Raw genomic sequence first — 27,284 nt, 5'->3', positions numbered from 1 at the left:
AGTTACCAAGGGGGGTAGGGGGGACTTATATACCAGTCCCAGGTATACAAGTTCTCTCATTTTCGCAAACCATCATTTTTTCCCGATTAGTTTTCTTTTTTCAATTTCTCTTTCGCCTGAGTTGTGTGATGTGCTAGGTTTTTCCCGAACCAGCAGTAGCAGTTAGTTTAGTATTTGGATCGTTTGTTTTGTTCTTGTTCAGCATGGTTTTGTTATGAAGTGAAGTATGAGTTTATGAGAGGTTAATTTTATTATTATATGTTAAATTTGGTTGTTGGGAATCGCTTGTCTAAGAGGCTGTGGCTCAAAATAATTGACTTATGCGTCATAACATGAAGTATGGATAATCTAGATTCTATAGAAAAGTATTTCGACCCAATACTATTAAGGTAGGGTAGGCTACCTTAATTTACTCCTAGGATTTTCTGCACGCTAATTGAGTAAAAACCGCAGATTCAGCCATGTTCCTTTTTTCATCTTGTCCAAAATGACATTGAAAATGTTGCTGGAGTTTCCTACTATAGCCTGCATTGTTTGGGATTTTAGGGCTTGAAGGTTTTAAGCCGCTCATGATTTTATAAGAGAGAAATACAGGAGACGCATTGCCGACTATTGGGTGCAAGCAGCTTTAAACCTACAACTGCCCAGATTTTGAATTTGAATAATAAAATAATTTGGCAAGAAAGGATAACTAGGTTAGTTTAAAGTAGACAGATTTTTTCATTGGAGTGATTATTGTTGTTAAACCTCAGTTTAGTGGTTTGCAATTTGTTACCAATGTTAGATTGGCGAAGTGTACAAGTTTTTACGTATGTCGTGTATATTTCGTTTACGTATTTTATTGAATGCGATTGAATTGAATGCGTCTGGGACGTAAAAGATACTACTAACTACAATTGTCGATATAGGCCTACCAACACGTTAATGAACAGGAAAAGGTGGCAAAACCTTGAAAGGTTTTGAAAGAATATATATTTACCTGAATAGTAAATCATGTACTAAGCTATATGTTTGTAGTTAGCACGGCCATAAAACCAAAAAAACAAACAACAAAAAATAAAAAAAGAACAAAGAGAAGCGCAGAGTGTTTTAGGGTAGCTATTAGAATTTGGGCGTTGCGTGATTTAAGCTTTTCACTACACTCTGTCACAAAAAATAGTATAATCAGTATACAGAACATCCAGTAGGAAAATATCTGCTCTGGTAGATATTCAAATATCAAAGAGTTTCAGTTTTTTTTTGCTGTGAGGGGTAATATTAAACCAACCAGAGGGATTTATCTGGCATGATACAAGGCTTGTGAATTTGTCAACAAACAAATGTAAGATATACTGTACTATGGTAGGCCTATGTTCTATTGTAATCAACACATGTTTATTAGGATCCATGTTTAAATTTCATTAGGATCCATGTTTAAGTATGCAGGCAAGCAAATAAAATCAGTAAATAATACAAGCCAGTTTGGCAAAAAATAAAATTTATTTTTAGACCTTTCACCGTCATAAAGGTGGCTTCATCAGTACTCTTCACTAATGCATGCTACATAGCTTTCAATCGCTGCTTTTCTCAGTCAATTGAATCCTTACCTTTGTGGAAAGAAAACAACTAAACTAACTGTCACCAAGGATATGTTTGGTGGCCGTGCTTGACTATATTTATTGATGCATATACCGCAATATTAGATCCTTTCACGCACGTCTTAAACCATTAAGGTTTTGCCACCTTTTCCTTTTGTTAGTTTTGTTACTGTATTTCTTTTTCTCAATATCATTTCTTTTGCATTCTGACAAAGAAAAATAAATTGAATTGAATTGAATTGGATATGTACTGTTGAGAAGGAGCGATCTTCCTGGCATCAGCACTACCTGACTATTCACTATAGAATAGCGAGCATTGTGTTTCACCAAACATACCGGTGTAGCTTTAACACTAGTCATCAAGACTTTTCCCCAAAACATTTGTTTTTTAGAAGTTGAGTGTAATAAAAATTGACAGCAACACTCGACTTCTTGATGCCAATCTTTTTTTCAATATCATCCTGCCATCTTCTCGGTTTTCGTGTAGTTCTTTTTGCATATCTTGGTGTGCATTTTGTGGTTATTTTGGCCCATCTGCTGTCTGTTATTCTTACTACATGTCCCGCCAATTGCCAATTTAGATTCATTGCTGTTTTACTGATATCTTTAAAATGTGTTTTGTTTCTGATAACTTTATTTTAATTTTGTCTTTTCTGTTGATGTTTGATATTATTTTTTCCATTTTCCTTTTTGTCTTCTGTTTTGTGAGGGACCACGTTTCTGCTTCATATGTTAATGTTGGCTATATAGCTCTGTCCATGATTTTTCATTTTAAGCTAATTGAAATGTTCTTTTCTTACTCTTTAAAAAGTGCTATGTTGACTAAATCTTCTCCAACCTGATGTTATCCTTTGGGTAATCTCAGTTTCAATGTTGTTTACTGGTGTTATCATTTTCCCTAGATATTTGTATTGATCAACCTCCTCTATCTTTTGTTCACTTATCAAAATATCTGTTCTTGGTTGTTTCCCTGCTGTCTCGTTACACATTATTTTTTTTTCATTTTTATTCCATCTTGTTATTCTTTCTGGTTCAGTTTCTGAAGCAATTGTTGCAGAGTGCATTTTGACTGTAAAAAATATATTGTCATCTGCAAATCTCAGATTGCTCAGCAGTTGTTCATTAATGACGTCCAGTCTCAGATTTCAGCTTCTTCAATATCTCTTCAACTGCAGCTGTAAACATAACAGGTGAAAGAGTATCACCTTGGTGTACCCCTTTCTGAATCTTTATTTTATCACTTAACATCTGTGTTCTGACTTGTGCAGTGCCATTTGTGTATGTTTTTTGATAATGTTTACTATTTTCTCTGATATAGCTTACCATGAATTTGAATTGCCTTAAAAACAGAAGTGTGCATTGTGGAATCAAATGCCATCTCATACTCAACAAATGCCATAAATATGGGTTGTTCATTATAAATTTATCTTCTGTAACATGCCCAACTGCATGCAGGTGATCAATGCAAGAGAATTCTTCTCTGTAAGCTGCTTGTGTATAACTACTGTAGTTTGAATTTGGGTTTTTGTAAGAGTGAGTTTGTCGTTTCATTAGTTGTGTTATATTTATTTCAGAAAGTTGACTAGTAGTAATTGCTTTATTCTGATACTATCATGTAGAACTGAATGCTTATAACAAGGAGTAATGGCTGATCGTGTACGAGCCATCGATCTTCTACCTCTTCTGAAAGAAAAATTGGCATATTTATCAGGTTAATTTTTATCAATTTTTATGTACTGTAGCTTTTACAAAACAACTGAAATTAAGCCTGCTATTTTTAAACTTTATTTTTGGTGATTTCTTAGAGAAGAAGTGTGTTGGAATAAGAAATTCTAGAATAGTAGAATAACAAAATATCAACTACACATTGAGAAAAGCATGTTAGAATATTTGTAGTTAATATTTTGTTTTTGAGCATTGCTTTGAAAGAGATTATGTAATCTTCAAAACTAGAACAGCCATAATTAAGATCCTAACTATTTGATTTAAATTTTAAATATCTCTTGTAGCTTTTTCTCAAACATCTTTCTTTCTTGAATTTTAAGTGAACAGTCTTATTAGGAAATTATTTATTTCCATTAACTGGTGGTCTCAAGCTAATTTCGATACTTAATGCACGATATTCTAATCTCTTGACAATATTGATTGAGCTGCATCATTGTTTTGGATGCCAATGTGTCTTCTGAAACAAAGTTATCAAGTTTTTTTAAGGGGCTCAATTGCAGCTAGAAAAAACAAAAAAATTAATTTTCCAATGTGGACGCTAAAATTCAAACATTTCGAAGACGTAACAAATTGATGATTTTAACTCATGTGTTCAGAGGCCAATTCAAAGTTTTCTTGTTACTCGGTAGAAGAAGTCAAGCTTATGAAATATGGCTACAAAAGCCACAAAATAGTTTTTTCTTAAAACTGTTGATTTTTTTGTTTGACCGAAACTCTTAATTTGTTGACAGTTTTAAAATTTTGGTAATAAAACATCAAGGAACATTGCATGAGATGAATGGGAATTTTTCCTCTGGTTAATCATATGCAGATTACATGTGCTAAGCATAAGTCAAAACATACATACATGATTAAATGTGGAAATCAACTAATCATTCACCATGTGATTATCTGTATCTTTCTGCATAAACCTTAGATATTTTCACACAAGCTTAAAAAGTTTAATAAATGCAATTTTTCTGAATGTTAATTTTCCTTGGTTGTCGATTTACTAAGCAAAGTTTTTGATTTTTGTGACTGATGATACAATCAACAAAATTTTAACCAAAAACAAAAATGTTTTAACAGGTGGTAGAGATGAGGAGGGTGGCCCAATTTTAACTTTTCCAGCATGGCAGAACACTGACAAGGTTCAGTCTGGAGATATCAGATGTCTCATATCATACTTGGCTAGCGTTCCCAGGTTAGTTTTGCTCATGAAAATTTCTTCATGAGTGAAGAAACTACATTGTAAACAAGAGGTGTAGTTATTCCAACACAGTTTTTATTGACGTTTTTATTACAATGTTTGTCAAGTGGTTTAAGATCTCTTTAAGTTATTTGCTGTACAATAGCTTTTAGTTGGTTTAATAGTTTTCACATCACTGTGGAAAAGAAACACAATAGATCAATTTTACTTTTACAAAAATGCTTTTTGTAGATACAGTACATGTAGGCTAGTTATTCTTCCTCTAGCCTTAAAACAAATTGAATTACCCTAGCATTGCATTTCAATTCTACCATACAACATACACCATTGCATAACTTTTTAAAACATGTGTTTTTTTAACAGTGAAGAAGTGCTTCAATTGGGTTGTACTGTGGTAATCGATATGCGAGGTCTCACATGGAATGCTGTGAAGCCCATACTCAAAGTGTTACAAGAACACTTTCCTGCAAAAATTAATTCTGCGTATATAATTAAGCCTGACAACTTTTGGCAAAAGCAGCGAACAAGTTTTGGCAGTAATAAATTTTCATTTGAGGTAAGCACTACAAAACTATTTGTTTACTTGAAAAGCATGTTGTAAAGTTGAATATTAATTATAATATACACTCTACAGTCTACAGAAGTGCAGTCACCATAAAGTAAACCGTACTTCAATGTCGTTATTCAAAGCTAATTTAGCCTATTTCACCAACGCAGTTTTGCTTGAGCTGTGTCTGGAACTGTAGTGTAGGCTAGGCTATGAATTGTATTGGCGGTATTGTTTTGGCTAAGAATTTAGCTGCTATCCTATTAAGACTTTTCCATTTACCAAGCTTTTTGGTTATTCATGAGTTGAAGTTTGGTTGATGTGGATGAATGATAAAAAAAACAACAACACTATTTTCGATTGTCATCTTCAGTGCTAAAAATTTCTTGAATTTTTGCAATGGACTAATTTTAACAATGATGTGTGTGTCAGTGTCTTGAAATCAAAACAGCTAATTTAATGCTATTGCTATAATAACTTACCGTATTTAATATTTTTCCACAGATACGGCCTGTTTCTATTGATGGATTAAACAAAGTGATTAGTCCTTCACAGCTGACCCCTGAACTTGGGGGTACACTGACATATGATCACGATGAATGGATAGATGTAAGAATTGCTTTTGAGGAGTTTATTTGGGATGCTTTGGACGTGCTGGACAAATTACATGATATAGAAAGCCAACTTTTGTCTGAAAAGTTTGCTCAAGACCAAGATGGAGCGAAGGTAGGGAAAATATTTGCCAAGCTTACATCACTGATCGAAGATGTTTGTCTGTTTGCTTTCCGTCACTGACCCATAAATTTATCAAAATTGAAAGTGCAGTTAAGTGTTTGATGTTAGACTACGGTGTTGAGTTATGTGTGTGCGGACCTGATATATTTAGAAATCGATGTAAATTTTGTTCGTTTTGCTTCTGTTGACAAAATAACGCTGAATCAACTCTGCTTTGAAAACTTGCTTTGCGCGCGTTAAACAACTTATGTAAATTCCTATTCTAGAATATGATTGAAGAACACATCATGCTGAAAAAGCGAATAACTTCTGCTCCGATAGAGCAACTAGATGTCCAAGGTCACAAGCTTTTGAAAAGAATAAACGGAAGCCATTGCGATGCCGACAGTGGGTTTTCAGGTAAAATAAAATAAACAAGTCCTTGAATATCTTGTCACTGTGTCTCCAGGTTGGTTTCGGCTCAAGGACTGTCGTATGTGTATATATCTTGTGGATTCTGTTGTACGATTATTTTGCTATTCATAAGCTGAAGAGAAGAAAGTTATGAACGATTTTTGCGGATAATAATTCTAGGTTAGGTCAAAAAAAAAAACTGACTGCGTATTTGTTTACGAATGCGAACCGTTTTGTGACTTCGGCTCGTTTATATAAATGCTAATTAGAAAACTGTTTTCCGAAATTATGTAACATATGGTACTTTATTTCTTATTTGGTGATTGTGGTCTTTGTTGAATGTGTTTGTGCGTAAGCAGCGTAACTGCTGAACGTGTTTCTAAAAAATATCTGTTTTCAGGTTCACACCTGTGACTTCTATGGTATCTCACTTTAAGGGCAAAAGCCTTATTTTTCTGAAAAACCTTTTTTTGTGATACAAGTTTAGCTCTGTTTCCCAACTTACCGTTTCAAAAGTTTTATGATATCTTTCAGTCACTTTTTGTTTCTTCACAAGGGAGAGCCACTTGCTGAGTTGTAATTCCTCTTTTGGTCAACTTACCACCATTGGTGTTCTGTACTGAGCGAGATTATTTGAAGACTATTTTTATGTTTCTGGTTGTTGGTTTCTATTCATTCAACCCAGGGGGTCCATTTATTTACTGCTGTCATACATTGGTACTGAACTACGTTAAGTGTCTATCAGTTTTAAGATTGAATGCTGTAGGTTTATTTGGAAGCTTGGATAGGCTATTCTCTTTTGTGTTTCTACCTCAACTGCACATACAATCTATCTCAACTTTTTACGGTTATCCAACGTAAACCAAATGATAGATCAATATAAAAGTTACGTGCTGGCAAACGGAGAAGTCGCAAATTAAATTGGGGCTAACTTTAAAATCAATACTCTATAGGAAGCAGCGGCGGTGTTCCGTTGTCTGGCAATGCAGATTTTCAGAGTGCTGCCCCAAGGATCCATAGTCTCGTGGAGAAGCTGCATGGCACAAGACAGCAGCTGCTCGGCATGTGGCACACCAGAAAGGTGAAGTTGGAGCAGTGCTTCCAATTGAGGCTCTTTCAACAAGACGCAAACAAGGTAAGCTTCTTTTTTGCGCAAATTGTAAAAAGCTTTGATTTTTTAGTTTTTCATTTCTATATATAGTTTGTTCATAATGGTTCTACTGCGATTGTTTTTTTTATCAAGACGAGAATTGAAGTTTTCTTTTTTAACTTACTAAAAGCCTACTGATTTTTATACAATGTGAGCTATTTCGCATAACGAATTTGCAAAGCTCGCTTAAACAAAAGAATAGTTTAAGATTATGTGAATATCTTTAAGTCTCGTCTATTATGATGGCTTGTTTTGTTTGCTCTGGGATTTCATTGTTACTATGTACATTGTGATCTAGCAATTGGCTTATCTGTTACTCAAAGTACGTCGCAAAACACTGCCGCGTGTGTGCTCCCATTATGAAGAATATGCCCAGCAATTGTATGGATGGTGTTCATATTAAATTACCATTTTTATGAAATTTTGTTTTCTTACAATTTAAAATGTTGATTTTATGCAAGGTCCACAGCAAAAACTTTTTTTAGTTTCCAGTCAAAACTTATTGCAATATGCTGCTGGCTTGAATTGTAGTGGTACAGCAAATCACTCTGGTATGTTTTTTCGCAAAGAAACAACTCTTTCTTAACGACTTGTGCGAGCACCTTCCAGCAGTTTATAATTTCAACTCTAATTCGTTTAACCTATTCTCTCGGCCAGTCGCCTTCAAAGAATAGGTTTGAAATTTATACATGAACCCGAAAAGCGTTGCGACTGATCGATAGAAATCAATACAAGTCGTGCCTGTGTTCCATGTTCCATCCCTTTTGCAAAGATAACTGGTTGGTCGCTGGAAATCCACATAAAAGCGTTGAAAACCACCCGTTGAGCTATCGTTCGCCTTAGGCTGTTGTGCTAATAGGTTGTAAGGCGTAGGGCGACTAAACCGGCTTGAAATCCTCACGCTTCTAGTTTTGACAAAATCGACAATATTATTGTCAGTTTAACGTCCGTAGTTGTGTAGTTAACAAAAAAGCGAAATTAGGCTTTCGTTAATGTCTTGGTGTAGCTTGCTGTCTCCTATCTGTGTTATTTATCCGTGCTGTTTGTTTTGTCTTTTTATGAGTCAGTGACACTTTGGTTTTGAAGACAATGATTACATTTTAAAATTATTTACAATGCATGCCACTTGCCTAAACGCCAAACGACTGTTTAAGACACTTTATCTTAGGCGTAAACATTTAAAAATATCAACAAAAAGGCTCACTCACTAATTGGCATGCATTTTTGTTCAAAGTATGCCTAATGTCTTTTTAACGAAAACAACTAGAATTTCATTTGGGTTTTATGGTTTCACTAGATACTGAAAGTTTGACATCTACACAATATTGTCTTCACTCTTAAAAGTATGCTTAACTTCTCCGATATTGTTCAATGCCGTTCGACCACAGTGGTTACAAAAACCGCGTTGTATCTGTAAAATTGCAGATGTTTTTTTTTTATTTTATTAAATATTGAGGTGGAGATTGACATCAAATATAGTTACTATTCTCTAAAACCTTTACAGCCTGTTTCGCCCTAAAAGGGGGATCATCAGCAGGTCCTTATTCAAATAGAATTATGATGATGATTCGAGATGGAGATTAAAATATTTGGAAGTAGTTCCTGTGTGCTTTCGGATTTATTGTTTAATTCAATTAACTCATAGGATTTCAATCGCAACACAAGTGGTCAGATTTGAGTGGAGATATTGTTTCAAAGAGCTTTTCGCTCACCTACAATATGCCAAATTGTGAGTAAACTTAATCAGTTTTATTCAATTACATAATGGAGAAATCTTGTTGAATCACAGATGTTTGAATGGATCAAGCAAAATCGTGCCGTCTTTGTTGGAAACTGCACAGAAATAGGTTCCAATTACCAGCAAGCATCTGATCTTCAAGAAAGTCACAGGCATTTCGCCACTAATTCAATGGTAGGTTGAAGTCTGAGCTTGTTAACAAAGAGATTTGACTCGCGCCTGCATCATTTCAGCGAAACGTGATGACATTTCAACAAAACTTTAATTTACAACAACAAAACATTTTTTTAATAGAAGTTAGGAGAAGAGGCTGGTTGCCTATTTTATTCCAGACAAAAAATGAGTTCATTCAGAGAAAGAATCTATCTACATTTGTTTGTGTGGTCATGATTCACAGTGTTTTTCCAACTGTATTGAACCATTTCTACGTTGATCAAATTCAACCACACGTTGAATTGACGTAAAATCGATACAAACTGTAACTGTTTTGTTGTTTGCTTGTTGTGCTTTCAAAAATTGCTCAAAAGTTTCATCGGCAATCTGATTCGCTTTTCTGTCATTCACGGGCCACGGCCACCCACACAACGTCAATCTCACAAACAAGCTCTTCCAGTTTACAAACGTAACTCTTGCATTATTTTTGATGTCGTATGACAGTGAAGCGATGTAAAAAAAGGACATTTTTTTGTCACCATCACACAGCAGCTATGCCATATAAGCCATTGATTTTTCACCATGCTGTGAAGAAACAGACAGCAGCCGTTGCCGTTTACGTTTGGCCGTGTTGTCACAGCAAATCAGTCTTTTTTACATAATACATTGTCTGTAGACGTTGAATCAATGTTTTGTTTGGTTAAACGACTGATTTGCTGTCTGGGACCTCCACACGTGAAAGAAGTTCATTCAGTGGGGATAACATCTCTGTATGTACTTGTTATTGTGGTAAATCTCTTTGCTGATGCTCTGATGATCACATACGTCATATTTGCACCACCAGTGTGTAGTTTAATTTTTAAGACGTATTGCTTGTGAAATATCTTTCCATCGTTAATTGTTGGATTGGACATTGGAGGCACTCAAGCATGAAATGCTACAACAGATGTTTTTTTCATCCAAATGAATTATTCCTGTAATTACTGGCTCGTAGCAACATGTGCAGTGTGCACAGGTACAATTCAAAATCGGACTGGTTAGTTTTAAGAAAACAGACTTAATGTTTGCTTGTAACAAATCCATATCTTAAATTTCAATGAGATCACCACTCCACACCCACATTCCACAAGCATGGCATTACTATATCAATCAGCTAAATCTTCTACTGAAAGATCCAAAACAGGCCATAGCTTTCGGTTTAGCTGCTGGACTGTTGTATTGTATTGTTTGCATGTTATCTATCAGCTTCCAAATCAGTCCTTTTTACATTGATTCAATGTTTGCAGACGTTAAAACTTAAAACAATGTAAAATACGACTGATTTGCTGGCAAGGTTATATATTCATAGTTTACTTGTCTGAAAAGTATATTGGTATATCAGCGAGATGTAAGTGCTCATGCAGTTTATATTGAATTGTGCCACATAGTAGGCCTAGTTTGACACTGTTTTTGCATTAAGGAGAAAGTTGCGTTATTTTCAAGAGTATAATTGGCTGTTTTTAATTCCACAGCTAATGCTTGGTTGCCATTTTTTTCAATCAGTTGTTTTACTTTTCGTTTCTAAAATTTTCCCAGGCTACAGGATCAGTCGTTTTTACCTTAACTCATCCATTGTCAATCTTTCAACGTTTCCAGACGTTGAGCTTGCGAAAATATTGACTTGATGGGCTGCTTTGCCTTTAAAAAAAAACAATCAAATATCGTCAATCAATCATCACATGACATATGTTAATGTTAAAACTAGCAATGTTAAAACTAAAACACTAGGTGATTTGCAAGACACTCATTTCGTTACTTTTGTCAAGTTGTCTCCGGTAATCCGTTTCCCTTATACCTGTGGCGCCGAGAACACCGCTCTGTTGTTGATAAGTGATTGCCTGCCTGGGTGTCATGTTAAACTATGATAGAATAGTTATTGCTGATATTTCTGCTTACATTCACTTGTGTTGATAAATTCATTGAAACTGTCAATCCTAGTACATTTTTATTTCAACGATTTTCTTAACCCGTTCTACTATTTATATGTGCCTTTTTTCTTGGCTTAAAACTGTGAAATGTATGATGTTTGATGCAAAAAAACTGCAAGCTTTGCTTTTTAAATAAATTGTAAGCTTTGCTTTTAAATAAATTGCAACCCTGATTTCGAAAGCAGTTTATGCGAGATAGCTGAAACCTTTTAAAAAGAAAAAGAGTGCTGCGCAGATAGCAGCTTATAGTCGATGAATTCTTACTCTACGACACTACAGCGATGTTTAGTTGGTCTACCAGTCATCCACATTCTACAAAACTAAATCTTTTCTCTTTACGTTTATACATGCCTACTTGAGATTTGAGAATATCATTGACTGGTTCTGGAAACTTATCACTGATAGTGCACAACTGCACATACTTTGTAGTACATTTTGGTTTAAAATTCGATGTTGATTTGAACTTTAAATTGAGGCCATGAAGTTGAACCATTTTTTTACATTTTATTTAGAGTTGGTCATTTTTTACGGACGGCATGTGGAAATTCCAAACATCAAAATCCGTTATTTTTTAATTGTTTTAATGTTTGCAAACGTTGTATCTGTAGACGTCTGGCAATGTTGAAACAATGCACTGATTTGTAAATTGCGCTGTTTTCATACGCTCTCATACGAGTAATGACGGTGAGATGGAGATATTGCTCACACCGCTTTTCACAAGTACTTCAAGTTCATCAAAAAATCAATTTTAAGCAAAACATCAGTTTTTCGTCTTTCTTTGTTTGATAAGTGTAAAATTATTTGTTGAGGTTGCTGGCGATGTGGTGTTATTATTTAAACTTGTTTGGTTTGCCGCCAGCTTTTCAATTGTGATCGATGAGAGACTGATATGATATGATTGCGCTGTAGTTTTGGTTTGAAAAAACTTGTTTCTGCTGCAGGTTTTTTATGTTGCTTTTGGATGTAAGATAATCGTTTGATGAGCAATAGTTTCATAAAACCCAATATTTTAAAAAAAGAATTGATTATGATCAAAAGTGGGAAAAGCTAACTGGAAAAGGCAATCTGGTACTAAGACACTTCTTCAAATCGGCGATCTACCTAAAAGCAGCATGAAATTTTACTGAAATATTGTTGTGGGTGATAGCCTGACCAAATGTTTTTAAGGTTTAGACTAGATAAAAAAAAACTATTGATTTGTTTTCTCAGAATTGATTGTATGTTTCATTTTTTGTCAAAATGTTTGATAAAGCTAAAAATATGAAGTCTATTCAAGATCTAGATAACTGTCTATGACTGTATGTTTAATTTTGAAACTTTGACAACTTAACCTCAAAGTTTCACAAAGATAGTTTAGTTCTAAAGTGAGGTGTCGATTTATACGTTTCGTCTTCGTCTGCTTTTTGTTATTTAGTCGAACACATTGCGGTTGTAAGGTTAAGTTGTAAACTTCTTGCTATTGCAATATTTTATTGCGTTTTTTGAAGCAAGGCAACTTTTGATCAAGTCGCAATGTATTGTCATTTCATCATGACGACATTTCATAAACAGAGTTGCCAAGTGGAAATTACTGTGGTGCTGAGTGGTGTTGCATGACAAGTTAACAAACCAAATGTATTTTTGAAACAAACTAGTCGTATATTTGTCAAATTGTGCTTTAATCCACTGTAACCTTTGGTGGTGCGAAATCTAAATTGTTTAAAAATGTTAAAGTAGCGCAAATAATCCATTTTATAAGAACTGATCTTTGAAGTATATAACTGCACTTCCAACTGAAAAACTATAGTAACGTGCCTGAAAGTTTACTTTTAAGTTTTAATCTCTACTGCTGTTCTCTGACAAATTTTACGACTAGAAACTTGTTTAGAAGAAAATAAACTAGGAATAAATTTAAAAAAAAGTACACATATAAAAATTGTTTTTATTCAATGGAATGCATACGGGTGAAGCATAGTTTTTAGATCGTCTTATCACTGGGCATGCGGCAACTCAGCTAATGCTTTCACTCAGCAAGTACATTTCAGCTACTGCTAAGTCAGCAAATGAGATTTACTAGCTCATGACAGAATACAGATTTGCTTAGTCATAGCTTGTTAAACTGATTTTGCTGAAACGTTAATAGCTGAGTTGTCACTTGCTCAACTACGAGATGCTCAATTCACATCTGCTGAGTTGTAGGAGACTCTAGTTTTTAAAACCAAGCATAACAGAACATTAACTTGTTATTTTTCCGTCGTTGTAAAGTTTTTATGTTAGCAACTCTAAATCGTGATTTGTGACTTTGTATGTAGACTTTGTCTACAAAGTGTAAAATTAAGGTGATTAAAACTTACTTAAAGACACAATGCTACAAAGGAAATGAAGTTGAAATTTTCATATTTCACTAAAGCAATTGTACCAACAGAAACAAAACTGTTGTAAACAGAATTTTGCGTTTTATTGTGATAAATTGTTACGAGCAAATATTAAAGTTAATTCTAATCAATTCAAATTTGCTTGTACTGAAAAGGAAACTGTAATCCTGAGATTTTAACCGGAAGTTTTCACGAAATTATGCAAGAGATATATTTTCTTTTTCAGAGCGTGTACGTGAACGTCCACCGGGTGATGCTGGTGGCTAATCGCTTGTTAGAATCCGGTCACTACGCTGCCGAGGATATCAGAGCTATATCCGCAAACCTTGATCTGGAGTGGAAAATATTTGCTGCAGCCTTGGACGAACGAAGGTTTGATTAATTAACATTAAAAAGTTTTTAGTTAACCAGAAAGCCATGACTTCAAGATTGGAATTATCTTAAAATCACTCTTCAAGTTGTTCTTGTTTAAACGATCTACTATTGTCATCCTATATGTACCATCGGTGAACCAAGGTAACTGTGCCAGCGTAATTGACTATGTCAATTAAATATCAGTTTTCGCTTACTCACGTTTGTTAAACTTGAGAATATTTTGTACATTGAGTGATAAAATGGAAATGAAATTGTCGGTTATACTGAAACTATTAAAAGCTTTCTTGTGTGACTGGTATTTCCACTTGTTTGTCTGAATGTTAGCCAACTGGCCATCTTCATATGCAACCACTCAAAGCGACTGAAAACGTTTCATTCCATGAAAGATTTGTAGCTGGGGCAAGCAACGGTGACCTGGCTGATCGTCTCCTTGAACTGCCTGACATTGGCATTTTGAGTCTTGTCATAGCCCATGGCACCAGAGCGACCAAATCTGAGAAGATTCTTCGTTTTTCAAAGTTCAACAACTTCGAAAAAGTTGAACGTGTACAAACGCTAGATCAGTATAAAAAGGAACGGATTTTAAAAGCTGGCCACGAACTGCTTTATCAAAGTACGATCCAGGAGGGCTTGGTTGATTCTTGTCACAGGCAGCTGAGAGAGATTCGGTCAAGACTGTCACCAAGCTATGCTTTGGTTTGTCCCCAGAATAGGACACTTTCTTTTGAAGCACGAACTTAGCCGTTTATCACACTTTTATGGTGTTAGATCTTGTAAACTTTTGTTAAATGTCGCATTTGCTTGCGAGTAATCTTATCGAAAATAAAATATTGAATCATTGATAAAATCATTACTCAGCATATTTCCAGCCACCAAAACGTATCATGACCAGCCACTTTGGTATTTTTTTAGTCGTCTCATGGCTTTGGCGGTGAAGTTTCACCAACGGGTGGAAAGGTACGTCACAAACACAGTCGACTGGCGCAGAGAATGTGACAATGACGAAAGATATCCAACTGATTCTTCGACGACCGTCACTTCAATATCTGTGCTGGAACAAAGCTTGCAAAAGCATCATACCCTTCACGAGCGGATCACAGGAGCCTACCATGATGTGAGGACACATTTCAAACTGCAAAATGTTCTTGTTTATTTATTGTAATGCATGGCAACGTTAAAAAAAACTTGCAAACTTAAGGTTTTAAGATTTGGGAGGTCTGAAATGTGGTTTGTATGTTGATGGCTGAGTGTGTTGTCTTGTAATCAGGATAACTTGACTAACAAACTTTCTTGCTTTGAAATTGCATATTGACAGCAATTTAGTATCCTTGTTCTGCTGATCGCGAATCGCTCACACGCGGCTCACATAATTTACTTTATATCAAAAATGTTTCGAGAAATTCACCGCCTGCTGCAGCGATCTGCAGATTACAAATACGCATACGGATTTGATTTTTACTGCATGTCTAAAGGTGGACACTAAGATCGGCTTTCTTGCCTTCCTGTGCACTTCTAAATTTTCAGCCACAGGGCGAAAGCCTGGATACGACAAATAAAACTGGCTTAATGGCACTGTCACGTAAATAGGTCTAACTTGTGAAGCAAAGGCATCTGAGGTTAGGAGAAAGGATTTATTTTTGTTAACTGTCGTCAACATGAAACCATTGCTGGTGGAGCGGTGTTGTTCTGTGGCTATGCTTTTTACTTGCTGTGTTCCTTGTTCAATAATGGAGTCATAATCTTTCCATCACTCGCACCGACACCTCGGCTATTTTATGAATTGTATGCAGTTGAGCAAGTTAAACCAAAGGATTTAACGCAATTTCGATGCTTTAAAACGTTAAATCAACGTTACAAATGACTTTTTATTTGAGTGGCGTTTGGATGGAATCATTATTTATTCAATCTTGATCTTGCAACAACAAACAGTTTTCAGGTAGAAAGATCTTCCAGCTTGGCTGAACGCTGCGTTAGTGGACGAAGCATTGATGCAGAAATAGCCGAAACATAGCTCTTGCTTTCCTTTTTGCGTATCAAGCCTATAATTTAGTTGCTGTACCTCACAATCGAATGGTTTTGCATGGAGCCTGTAGTTTGGTGTTTCTTATTCCCAACAAGCTTGAAATTATAGATTAATTTCTTGGGTTGAGTTTGCAGACTGGAATTGCGTAGCCTTTCGAAGTTGCTTTGTTATGTCATAAACATGAAGGTGTAGGACAATACTTATTTGTTGCATCGAAACAATGCTAAACCATTTTGAGATACTTGCTTTTTTTGTGATTGGTTTGTTTTCCCATGCGAAATTATCTTAGGCTGGATGCTCAAGTATAAACGTTCTTTTTATCAAATCATCGTTGTTTGACGTTGAATCGATACAAAAACATTGTAGTTTTTGTCGATTGTGCTGTGCGGTGGTCTTTTGTTGTCCACTCATGCCTATTCTACTGATGTTGTCCTTGTGGCATCTGGCTAAGTGTATCATATAACAGCACTTTAACCCCTGGTAAAGCAATATTTATTTTACAAATAAAATATTTTCTTTAAATCTCAAGTCAGTGTTAGTCCTCTTGCGCTAATCTAACGTTAGCTTGTACATTTAAACTTACCTCATTACGTGATGACGCAAAAGTTTTGCAACTGGTCCAACGTGATTTATCTTTGATTTAGTTAAAATGTCAACATATTCTACTTTGCATTTTAACACCATTCGTCATAGCACATGACTAGGGAACTGTGTTCCGAAAGCTAGTGTAATTTGATATTGCCAAAAAGAACCCGCAGCATCAGGCTATAACAGATTGTTTGAATCTACACTGTGAAGTATTCTACTTTGGTTAAACGTTGAATCAATGTAAAAAGCGACTGATTTGCTGTCTTAGATAATATTGGTTAATTCATTCTTTTACTTTCAACGCTAATTGCCATAAGAACAACAAAAACGTCAATTGTTTTCAAGTGGAGTGATGTCGATTTTGCTGATTAATGTGAGTAAGCAATTTGTAGCTTCGACGCTGCTAAGCAAGTAACAAGCAGAAGGTTTCACGCTGTTGAGCTGAAGTAGCAAAGTTGCCCTGTTCATGTTATTAGTGTCTTCGTATGCGGTGCAAGTAGGCCTTGATTCGATTCCAGGCCGGGGTTACCCAAATTTTAAATACGTTACTGATTGTGTTGCTCGGATGAGAATAAGTCCTTTAATGTTGTAGTTACATTAATAAAACACCATGACAGTTGTAGAGCAACAATGAATGAACAAGTAGCTTACCATTAAAGTTGAAAAATTATCCCATTGGTTATCGACTGAAAGGTCAATGTGCACATCCACTTTTGCAATTGGAAGATGCAATTGTGTTAGTTGTCTTGCAAGCGAAGTAAGCACATGACAATTTCAATAAATTGAAAGATTGCATAATTTTTTCTTCTCGCTTTTCAGAACTTGTTCATCTGTTTTTCAGGTTTGTGAGAACGGGAAAGAATTACTTGATTTCCTTCAAAAACCCGCAAGTCCCAGCACCGACGATGTTCTGGCTCAACTCATAGACTACAGCGGAGCCTCACAGCAAGTGTTGGACAGCATACACGAGGTAAAAAAAAATTGTGTCTAATGATAAAACTTCATTGCTTTTACTTCGACGAGATCAATTGGTAGTCTACTCTACACTCGTTAAATCGACGTAAATACAATAGGTCTCATGTTGAAGATAGACAATTGCTATTTAGCTTTTAAAATTGTTCCAGTATTGAGTTTCGTAATTGCTCTACAATCAAACGGTTTGTTTCTATCGTTTGACAGCAACGCGGGTTATTTGTGAAGGAAATTATCGACGTGTTCCGTACGTTTTTCTATTAATGCAGTCTAAAGTCTGTAATTTTTGAACGAGTTATCTACTCGTGTAAAACTATTGTTTATTTAATGGATAGTAATAGACCAATTGGCCTAATTTTGTGATGGAATGTCGCATTGAAATAACCAATAACCGAAGTAGATCACTGTAACTCAAATAGACTCTGATCGTACACAATGACGCAATCCACTTAAAAAAGAGGATTGTACGCGTTTTTGTGATGTCAGTTGTCAGGTAATATTCGAAGTTCTGCTCACTGGCGTCATAATGAAGTGTTTTAGTCCCTTTATGATTTTAGAAGCAAATTTTCAAGACTGTACTATTGCTGTTGTTCATGTGGCGATATATAGTTGGGCATAGACTAAAAATATGTTTTAGTTTTTTGTGGGTGCACGAGCAACTTTAAAAAGACAAGTCATTTTCATTCTATGGTTTTATACCTCATCCTGTGGCACGCCCCCCGGGCCCCGGTATGGACCTGCCCCGGCCGACTTGGGTCAAGCTCAATTGTATTCGAACAAGAGTCAGCCGCTTCCATTTTAACATGCAGAAGTCCTTCAAGATCTCTCATTAGCTTGCAAATTTGCACGAACAAACTGCTGAGTGCTGACCATGTCTTTCTCGAATGTCCCATTTACAAGGCACCAAATGGATGACATAGCAGCACTGAACGAAGCTACACTCACCTGACTTTCCACCACTTACCCTGAAATCTGAACAATCCTGTTTCACACGAAAGGAAGAAGACTTTTATTCAGGCTGTTTCACATTCTTGGACGTGCTTGGCAAGCTCAGGCGATGGGTTCGTGATCAACCTTGCCCGAAGAACACTTTCGAAATATACGTGCTTATCAATCATCATGATGTACATCTAAGTCTGACATGTTGTTGTGTGGTCAGATAATGACTAGTAATAATAATAATAATAATCTTGCCATTAGCGTCATATTCATGATACGAATTGAGCTGTATCTGTATGAATGCATCTAAAATCGAGCTGTACCTGCTTAATCAACCTTAACAGAAAAAACAAAAGTTTTAGATTTTTAAAAGGCTTGAATTGTTTACTGAAAGCTTGCATCTTAAATCTTAAACGATACAAAATTTCCACCTTCTTTTGTGGTTTTCGACTGCAAAAGTTTACTTCGCTCGGTGAAGCAACCCAATCCTTCTTATGACGTCTCTCGCATCTTGGGCGACTTGACGGAGCGATGAGAGCTTCTCGATGAGCTCACTGGATGACTGTGTGCCATGGTGTGCGTTTTTTGTTGCTTCTGGCTGTCGGTTGTATTGCATCTGTGGTCACATTCAGAACGGTCGCAAACGAAATCGATTGTAAATTTTATATGTCTTACTCTTTTTGTTTATGGTCTTTTGGTTTCACCTTCACTTTGGGTAAGGTTTCCGGTGCATGTCGTCTTCCTTAACGGCACTACTTTGAGTCTTTTCCTATTTTCATGATGATGCAAACTGATTCCACTAAGGCAGTAGCCAGTAGATTTGCTTGTGTTATCTTACACAGTTACAACATGTCGTTCACCTAATGTCTGCTTCATGTTTGTAAATTCATTTTGGAAACTTTGTTGTTCAGTGAAAGGCACTTTCATGCTGTTGAACTGAAAGTTCCTATGCGAAGTATGCTATGTTACCTTTAAGCAACGTACATAGATGTTGTTTTGGATTTAAATCTTACTGTCAGCATATGACGCTGTCAACGCAAAGGTGAAAGGGGTTCACTGCAACCAACTTTGCTGTACGATCTGTTTTCTATGGACGTTGAATCAGTGTAAAAAGTATGGATTTTATCAGTTGAATTGTAATCATTTACCTTGCAAACAGGTCTAACCGATCAGAACTGCTTTCCTGTTTTAAACATTGTAACACTTCTGGTACTTTTAGATACAACAAATGAATCGCCTACTGCGATGACAGCATTTTTTTATGACTCTATTTGTGGATTTATGTTTTTTGTTGACAATGTTTAGCGTTGAAAGTAAAAAAAGAAAACTCGATATTCTAGTTTTGAGAAGATATTGCTTACAATTAAATGAAACAATGAAGTGAAAAGCTCCAATCAAGCTCCAAAACAAAATTCCAAAAGGGCCAATCAGTTTGCACAAGAAGTGAAATGAATTTCATAAAAACGAACGGAATTTTATCTTTGAAGCAAGCGCTTTCCAAGACAACCAACAGCAGACACGTTTGATTTACTGCTATATTACTATCAAAATTTACCATTTTTACATCACTTCATTGTCTAGGACCGTTAAAACGCCGTAAAAAAAGATAATTTTTTAGTCTGCAAAGTGTGTTGGCATGTTTTCTTTTACGTCAGGTTGCTTTCAACAGACCTACAGGCTACATGACAAATATTCGGTTTATTAATTCCATGTCTTTGGGAGGTGAAGCTATTAAAATCGCATGTAACAGGATTGACATTTTAACCTGGTTTTGAAGACAAATTACTTGAAAGTATATATTGTTTGAGTGTTGAGACATTAACTTTTTGTAGCGTTGCTAGTTGTTCTTTTATACAATAACTATATTGATCCAACTATAGGTGGTTTGAAGTAGTTCTTTATCCTGTCAGCTCGATTTTACTTCGTCCGTGTCTAAGTAGCATAATGTGTATTTTCATTCTTTGTATTATTTTGCCAGTTGAAACGTTTCAACCGCGGTCAATGCTCTTTCGTGTGCGTTGTTGTAGCTTAATTCTTTAGAAAGCATTTGCAGTTTTAAATGAAATGGTCTTTAATTGTTGATCTTTGTCAAACTTATGTCTTCAGTTTGAGCATTTTTAAACTGACCTAATTGGCAGTCACGAATTAGTGCGGTTTAAACCGGATTATTCCGAACCGAGTAGGTATTACAGGTTTCAACTATACGATTTCACTTAGTAATTTCTGTAAGTAGCTCAAGGTGCCATTCATGGCAGCATCGTCTACGTATGAAGTTATTTTAGCAATGAATTAAATTATTAATTATTTGCTATGCTTGACTTTTTTACTTGGCAGTGAGTACTCTTTTTGCAGTGTTGATATCATTTATTGTTTATGAAATTTTTCATGTTGAATTGCAAAGCAGTAAGTTCCACAGAACTGACATAAAACTGTAACCGGTCAGGAGACACCACTTTGAGTATGTGTTGCTTTGAGCAATGTGGAGTTACCCCTTACTTCTCTTGACTCCCAGGCCTGCTCTGGTCCAGAGCAGTAGTACCTATCAGGGCCCCACTGGGGCCGCCCCAGGTATAGGTTGAATACCCGGAGAAGGCTTGGCTCTTGTAGGTGCGATGTGTAAGCGTACTGCATTGTACATGCCCTAACATACCCAAACCAAGCCCCCAGCACTGGGTTAAAATGTTCTCGTTCTTCCAGGAAAGGTTCTTAAACTAGAAGCGAAAACAGTGAAAGTCTGATATAAAACCTATAACTCAGGGACCTCACTATCCTGGTCTCAGCATGCTGAGTCAGGGCAGACGACCCTTGAGTTTAAAGCAGGGGTTCCCAACCGGGGGTACTCGTACCCCTTGGGGATACGAGATTAAACATCAAGGGGTACGAAGATTCTTGTGTCACAGAGCAGCTTTTCAAACAGGTTTCAAAGTAGGCCTACAGTTTTATTTTGGAATTGTAGATGATATTATGCCATTACCGCCTTTGCTTTAAAAAAAAAAATATACAAATCATTGTTGTTATTTAGTAGGCTAAGAAGCCTCATTGTCTCATAACAACGTGTTTCTTTACTTGCTGCTGCTGAAAATAGAAACCTTGCTAATTTTTCTTGTATTGATCAAATTGCAAATAACTCTTTGCTGCAAAATGTCAAAAATGAAATTATTTTCCATTTAAAGATGCTGGTTGATTCTTTCGATGGTTACTTTTTTGCTGGTGAATTGAATTACTTCCAGCATTGGATGATAAATCCATTTCTTTTTGATTGTCGGATGAGGATAATTTGAAGGAGAACATCATCGAAATGAAAAAGCTGCCAAAAATTTAACTGCTATTTGAAAAATCAAAGTTAGAAGATTTTTGATGTTTTGCTATGAATCTTTCCCAAGTCTTGCTATGGAAGCCATGACAGTGTTAATTCTCTTCTCAACAACTTATTACTGTGAAAGTGGCTTTTCGACCATGATGTATATCAAGAATAAGTACAGAAATCGTCTGCAACTGAATGAAGATGTTTCCCTAAAGTAAAATGGAACCATCGTTTGAGCGGATTTTATCAATGAAGCAGCAACAAATATCTCACTGAGAAGTGACAAACAAAATAACTGATATTTAATTTCTTTTGATTATTGCATTTTTGTGTGAAATATCGGTTTAACATTTAATTGAGCTAAGTTATAAAAGCAATTTAATTTAGCAATATATGCCTGAAAAATTTAATCAGAATGTTTTGGGGGTACGATGAATGCTCTGACCTGACAAAGGGGTACGAACAGCAAAAAAGGTTGGGAACCCCTGGTTTAAAGGGTGAGGCCTGGATTGCGCACACTGTACTTCACTTTAAAACTCCATTGCGCAGGCTCAAGTTCACTTCAGGTCTTAGCCTTAACCTCAAAAGTCCTGTAGCATTGGGAAAGGGATGAAGTAGGTAGGTTTGTTATCTTCGTCCACGTTTGGAAATCTTTTAAAATCTTTCAACATGGTCAAGCCAAGATTTTGTAAACTTAAGAAGTACTATGGACATTGGACAAATGATCGTTGTGGAGACTCACGGTAGCCGACGCCTTAATTCAGGCATGGCCGATGATGATGATAAATATTATCCTCACTTCCTCAGTCTTATTATCGTTTGTTTTGTTTTCTCGAAGGTCTTTCATCATCACAGAGAGTTGGAGAAGCGATGGCACGAGAGAAAGATGTCATTGGCGCAGAAACATCAGCTTCGGGTCTACGAGCATGATGTTCAACAGGTATGCTACAAGTTTAAGTTTTTATTCCAAAGCGGTTTGTTTGAAAAAGTGAACTAAAATGTTGACTTATCGAATTTTGAGGATAGTTTATACCTTAAAAATCTGTCTAGAAAGTCGCTATTATGTCGATCTCTTTCTGGTACTAATCTACCAATTGTCGTTGGCAATGACAGTCACTAAACAATCGAAAAGTGTTTAACTTATAACAGTGTTTTAACACTTCCAGCAGACAACATTAACTATGATGTCGAAATCGAATAATGCACACTAATTAATTGTTTTTTTTGTATAGAATTTTACAAATTATATAAGTGAGCTTGATGTGAAGTTAAATCGCAATTGAAAATTGTCTTTGCAGTATTTTTTGATTGACGTATAAAACGTTGGTATAACGTTATAAACGTGTCTTCAATTTCGAACCAAATTCTGTTCATTCTGTAAAAAAATTTAAAGCCATTTATTTAAGTATTGCAAAGCATTTTAGAAGTAGCTGCTTTAACTTACATTTTTCTTAACCAAGTTGCCATATGAACGATGAAATAGTTCACGCTGCTAAAAAATTTTATCATTGTCTTTAAGGTGCTTCAATGGATAGCCGAACATGGCGAGGCGTTTTTAGCAAAGTACACCGGTATTGGTAAATCACCACACCGTGCAACGCAGCTACGTAAGCGACACGAAGACTTCGAAGACGTCGCTCAAAACACATACACGAACGCAGAGAAGCTTCTCGAAGCCGCTGAACAGTTGGCACAGAGCGGTGACTGTGATCCTCACGAGATTTTTCAGGTACAGATGACAATTTTCCGTAGAAACCAGTCTAAACCGGATCTTGAATGAGATTGATCGATTTGATTTTATCCCACCAATTTTCAATGCTTTTTTATAAGTTATGTCGATTATTATTATTACCATTTAATAATTATACGCTTTATTAATTTCTTTTATTTCATATATCACTTCCAATGAATAAAACGATTTTTGGATATCTTACTTGTAATGTGGTCTCCTGTCATCATACCAACGCATTGTTTTTGTTTCTATTTAGCATTATTTGAAACAAAAATGGCCCATATTTCATTTGTAATCTTCTGCTACTCGCCGAGGTACAATGTGAAGCTATCACTATGTTTGCATGAATGTTTTGAAAGCTGTTTTTAATGTAAAGAATATGCTTTGAATAAAATAAGAAGCCCAAAATATAGACCATAATCTGTTCTAAAGTTTAATACAAAAAAATCTCGTCATACAATTAAAATTTGAGTTTCAGCACTGAAGGTTGAATGACTTCAGTTTTTAAACAGTTGCTGCGTGATGGTTCAGTCAATTAACATCTCAGGACAAAATAACACCAGCTGCCATCTCCCAGTTAGTTAAAAAAAAGCAAAGGGGTCCCATACTTGATTCAAGTTTCGGGTATGAGAAGATAAGGTTCTCATTGTACTAAGCCTTCGGCACTAAAGAGAGTAGGGCGGCCAGTTCCTTTCTCTCGGCCGCCTTTACTTCAGCAACGACGCCCACCAAATTTATCACACCCTTGGTAGAGGTGAGGGGTATTTTCAACAACCAGCTGAAGCCGGGAGTCAAAGTTAGTTGAATCTGTCCCTTTTTACATTGATTCAACGTCTGCAGACGTGTCTTTCAATGTAGAATCAACGTTTTCAGACGTTGATTCAATGTAAAAAAAAGGACGATTTCACCAGATGGGAAACAATATCCCAGCACGCCAACCTAGACAACAAAACACTTCATGATTACATTGATTCATTCATGTATTAAAATGACGGGTTTTGCTGTCTTGGAATGAGCACAGCAAAGGAGACAACAACCTTGCTGCTGGTATTTTCATCATTTCTTTTTGTCACCAGGTTGCTCGGAACTTGGAGGAGCAGATCCGAGACTTCGCTCGCCGAGTTGAGAGGAGGAGGAACATCTTAGACATGTCCGTGTCTTTCAATACCAACCTCAAAGAGGTGACTGCTTTCTTTTCAATCGACTTTGTTATTTATATACGTAAAGTTTCTGTTCCTTAATGTATGCACGGTAGGATAACATTTAAAGACGTTGAATTTATGAAAAAAGCTGTAACTTTTCCTAGCCGGTGTAATGGTTTTGTCATTTTTATAAGGTCTTTGCAGTCTGGAAAGATGTTTAGTCTTGAGATAATAAGAAGCTTCGGCGTCAGGTGAAATTCGTTATTGTGATTCTGTTTGAAAGTTTGATTCTGTTTGATATCTGTCTATGTTTGAAGCTGAACATGAAATTTTGCTTTCTTACCATTTCAGGCCGTGATTGGCTTGTTTTCTTCACAAAGAATGACAACAGTACTTTCTATTTTACCAACCAATTCTTTCTTTTCCTGTCTTCCATTTTCTCTTGCTTTTTTGTGTCGTACTCAGACAGCAAATGGTTTGGTTGGTTTGGTTTGGTTTTGAATCTTTATCTTCGGATTGACAAAGCCTTAATAGGTTACTCCTGGTACTTTGGCATACTTGTAAAGGCTTTTGACGCAGGGCCGTTTAACGAGATTGACAGAGTGAAGTTTCCGATTGTTGAAGTGTTGTTGCCGGGAAATTATTCCATCCATTAGGTGCCGCCGAATGGAGATCAGTCTTTAGAATGCGTTGCTCAAGCGCATACCCCGAAAATCGAACCAGTGCCGCTTGATCTTGAAGCTTTTTCTTTCACGAAGTCGCGCGCTAACCAACAGAGCTATCGGGGCATACAAACCAGTCGTTTTTTGCATTGATTCAACGTTCACGTCTACAGACGTTGAATTAATGTAAAAACGACTAATTTGTCTGGGTATCCATCCAGGCTTACGCCCGAGGGTTGAAGATTTGGGTTAAGTGGATGGGAAGGCAAGGAAGCCAATCTTCGTGTATACTTTCAGGCATGCCGTTAAGTATTCTGCCAAAAATACAGCCGCATGCGCACGAGCGGTGTCGAACCCGCGTCCTTTCTCGAGTGCCATATCAGGGCTCTACAACCCGGCTATGCAGCCGTGTATTTGTTTTTCTTGAGTGGGAGCCATTGGGAAAGCGTAACATTTTTTCACTCAAGTAAAATCCTTTTTTTTTGGAATTCAGCTCTGGAACGCTCACGAGGGAGTCAAAAGCGAGATGCATCTTAACGATGTTGCGGACACACTGGAAACTGCGGAAGAACGGATGAAGATCTTCCGTGGGCAGCGGTATCAGCTGATAGACTCTTTCGTGGCTTGTCAGCGGGAGGCGAAGACCCTGCTGCATCATCTCAAGTGAATTGAAAAATACATTTTCCAATGCTCATTCTGCTATCGTTACCTTGTTCACGTTAAGAGACCGACATTTCGATGATATTGTTTGATAATCTAGGAACGTTAAAAAAATGATCACTTTTGTTCACAACTTGCCTATAATGATGTTTTGTTGATTTCAAGTTTAAAGAATTTCTTTCAATGCAGCTGCATTTCACTGCACGAATTCCACACCCCTAAAATTTGACTTTTTAACGTTCAACCTTGTGCCAATAACAGCCCAAACAGCACACTAATCGTTTTTTGCATTGATGTAACGTCTGCAGACGTCGAATCAATGTAAAAAAACGGTTGATATGCTGTTTGGGAGGTTGTCGATCGTTGTTTTTCGTTACCAAGCAATACGCAACTTTTTTCTTGTTTATTTTTTCAAAACTAACCGTTGTTGCGGAAACAAAACTTTGCGTTGAAACAACGTACTAACCTTTCAGATGCGCGACCGTTGAAGACAGTCGTCGTGACATGACAGCGTCAATACAGCACGTTGAGACCGTGTTGAGGCAGCTCCAGATAGTTCAGGGTTACTTCGAGGACTCCTGTGGGGATTATGAGTCCAGGCTGGACCTGTCTCTGCAGTTTAGGGGTTACGAACGTGACTCCACTGAGGTGGGTTTTGTTGCAAGTTATTCGTCTTTTTGCGTTGAACTAATGTCAGAATTAGCAAATGTGAAAAGCGTTACATAACGGAGCTGAGTTTTGCATACATTATTGCCCCAGATGGCAATTCAGTCGTTTTTAACATTGATTCAACGTCTGCTGCTTTATCAGTAAAACATTATTCAAATAGAATATATTTAAGTTTAGAGCTTTGGCAAAGAGTTTACTTCGTTTCTAGTAAACGTAAAACCGACAACATTTAACGTATATTCAACGACAATAATGTGATGATTATTATTCATGGTGTGGTGGACAAGCGTTTTCTAATAGCTCTACAATGTACATTTGTCAGGCCCACTCTCCGCAAATCAAATCATGCATTTTTAAGTATAGTTCACATAATTATGTTTCTTACCGTTTGGTTAGTTTTAACCATCAACGGCGTGAAAGCTACTCATGCAAATAAACTACTGAAAAGTTCAAAAGAATTTCACGCGCTCTGCATTGCCAGAATTTAAATGATGATTTTTATTTCATAATTACAGGTCTTGTCAGGTCAGTGAAGAAAACATAATTTCCGTTCCCATATTTTTAGCATTTTTGACTGCATTTGTTATAATGAAGATTAAAACTTACATTTTTTGTGTTTCATTCGTGGTTTCCACAATCCAATCATTTTATTTCCTTTTTTATATTTTCCTTTCCTTATTTGACAACCTT

The 27,284-nt window shown here is 36.3% G+C and overlaps 1 protein-coding gene across 1 annotated transcript in view; it reads left to right on the top strand.

The window, feature by feature from the left end:
• The first annotated feature begins 3,150 nt into the window (after nucleotides 1-3,150).
• Nucleotides 3,151-27,284, top strand: part of LOC145787423 (triple functional domain protein-like) — a 69,841-nt gene continuing 45,707 nt past the window's right edge. Inside the window, exons 1-15 of the mRNA XM_082599169.1 lie at nucleotides 3,151-3,288; nucleotides 4,371-4,485; nucleotides 4,855-5,047; nucleotides 5,543-5,764; nucleotides 6,040-6,172; nucleotides 7,120-7,301; nucleotides 9,106-9,228; nucleotides 13,755-13,900; nucleotides 14,816-15,017; nucleotides 17,356-17,484; nucleotides 22,568-22,669; nucleotides 23,249-23,458; nucleotides 24,538-24,642; nucleotides 25,759-25,928; nucleotides 26,399-26,573. Of these exons, the coding sequence (XP_082455295.1) occupies nucleotides 3,222-3,288; nucleotides 4,371-4,485; nucleotides 4,855-5,047; nucleotides 5,543-5,764; nucleotides 6,040-6,172; nucleotides 7,120-7,301; nucleotides 9,106-9,228; nucleotides 13,755-13,900; nucleotides 14,816-15,017; nucleotides 17,356-17,484; nucleotides 22,568-22,669; nucleotides 23,249-23,458; nucleotides 24,538-24,642; nucleotides 25,759-25,928; nucleotides 26,399-26,573 (2,274 nt within the window). The 5' untranslated portion in view covers nucleotides 3,151-3,221. The remainder of the gene's footprint in view (nucleotides 3,289-4,370; nucleotides 4,486-4,854; nucleotides 5,048-5,542; nucleotides 5,765-6,039; nucleotides 6,173-7,119; nucleotides 7,302-9,105; nucleotides 9,229-13,754; nucleotides 13,901-14,815; nucleotides 15,018-17,355; nucleotides 17,485-22,567; nucleotides 22,670-23,248; nucleotides 23,459-24,537; nucleotides 24,643-25,758; nucleotides 25,929-26,398; nucleotides 26,574-27,284) is intronic.

This window comes from Aplidium turbinatum, chromosome 2 (genome assembly GCF_918807975.1).
Source record: "Aplidium turbinatum chromosome 2, kaAplTurb1.1, whole genome shotgun sequence".
Classification (NCBI taxonomy): domain Eukaryota; kingdom Metazoa; phylum Chordata; class Ascidiacea; order Aplousobranchia; family Polyclinidae; genus Aplidium; species Aplidium turbinatum.
The sequence above is the reverse complement of the archived record's forward strand: the minus strand, read 5'-3'. Positions and strand labels throughout refer to the sequence as shown.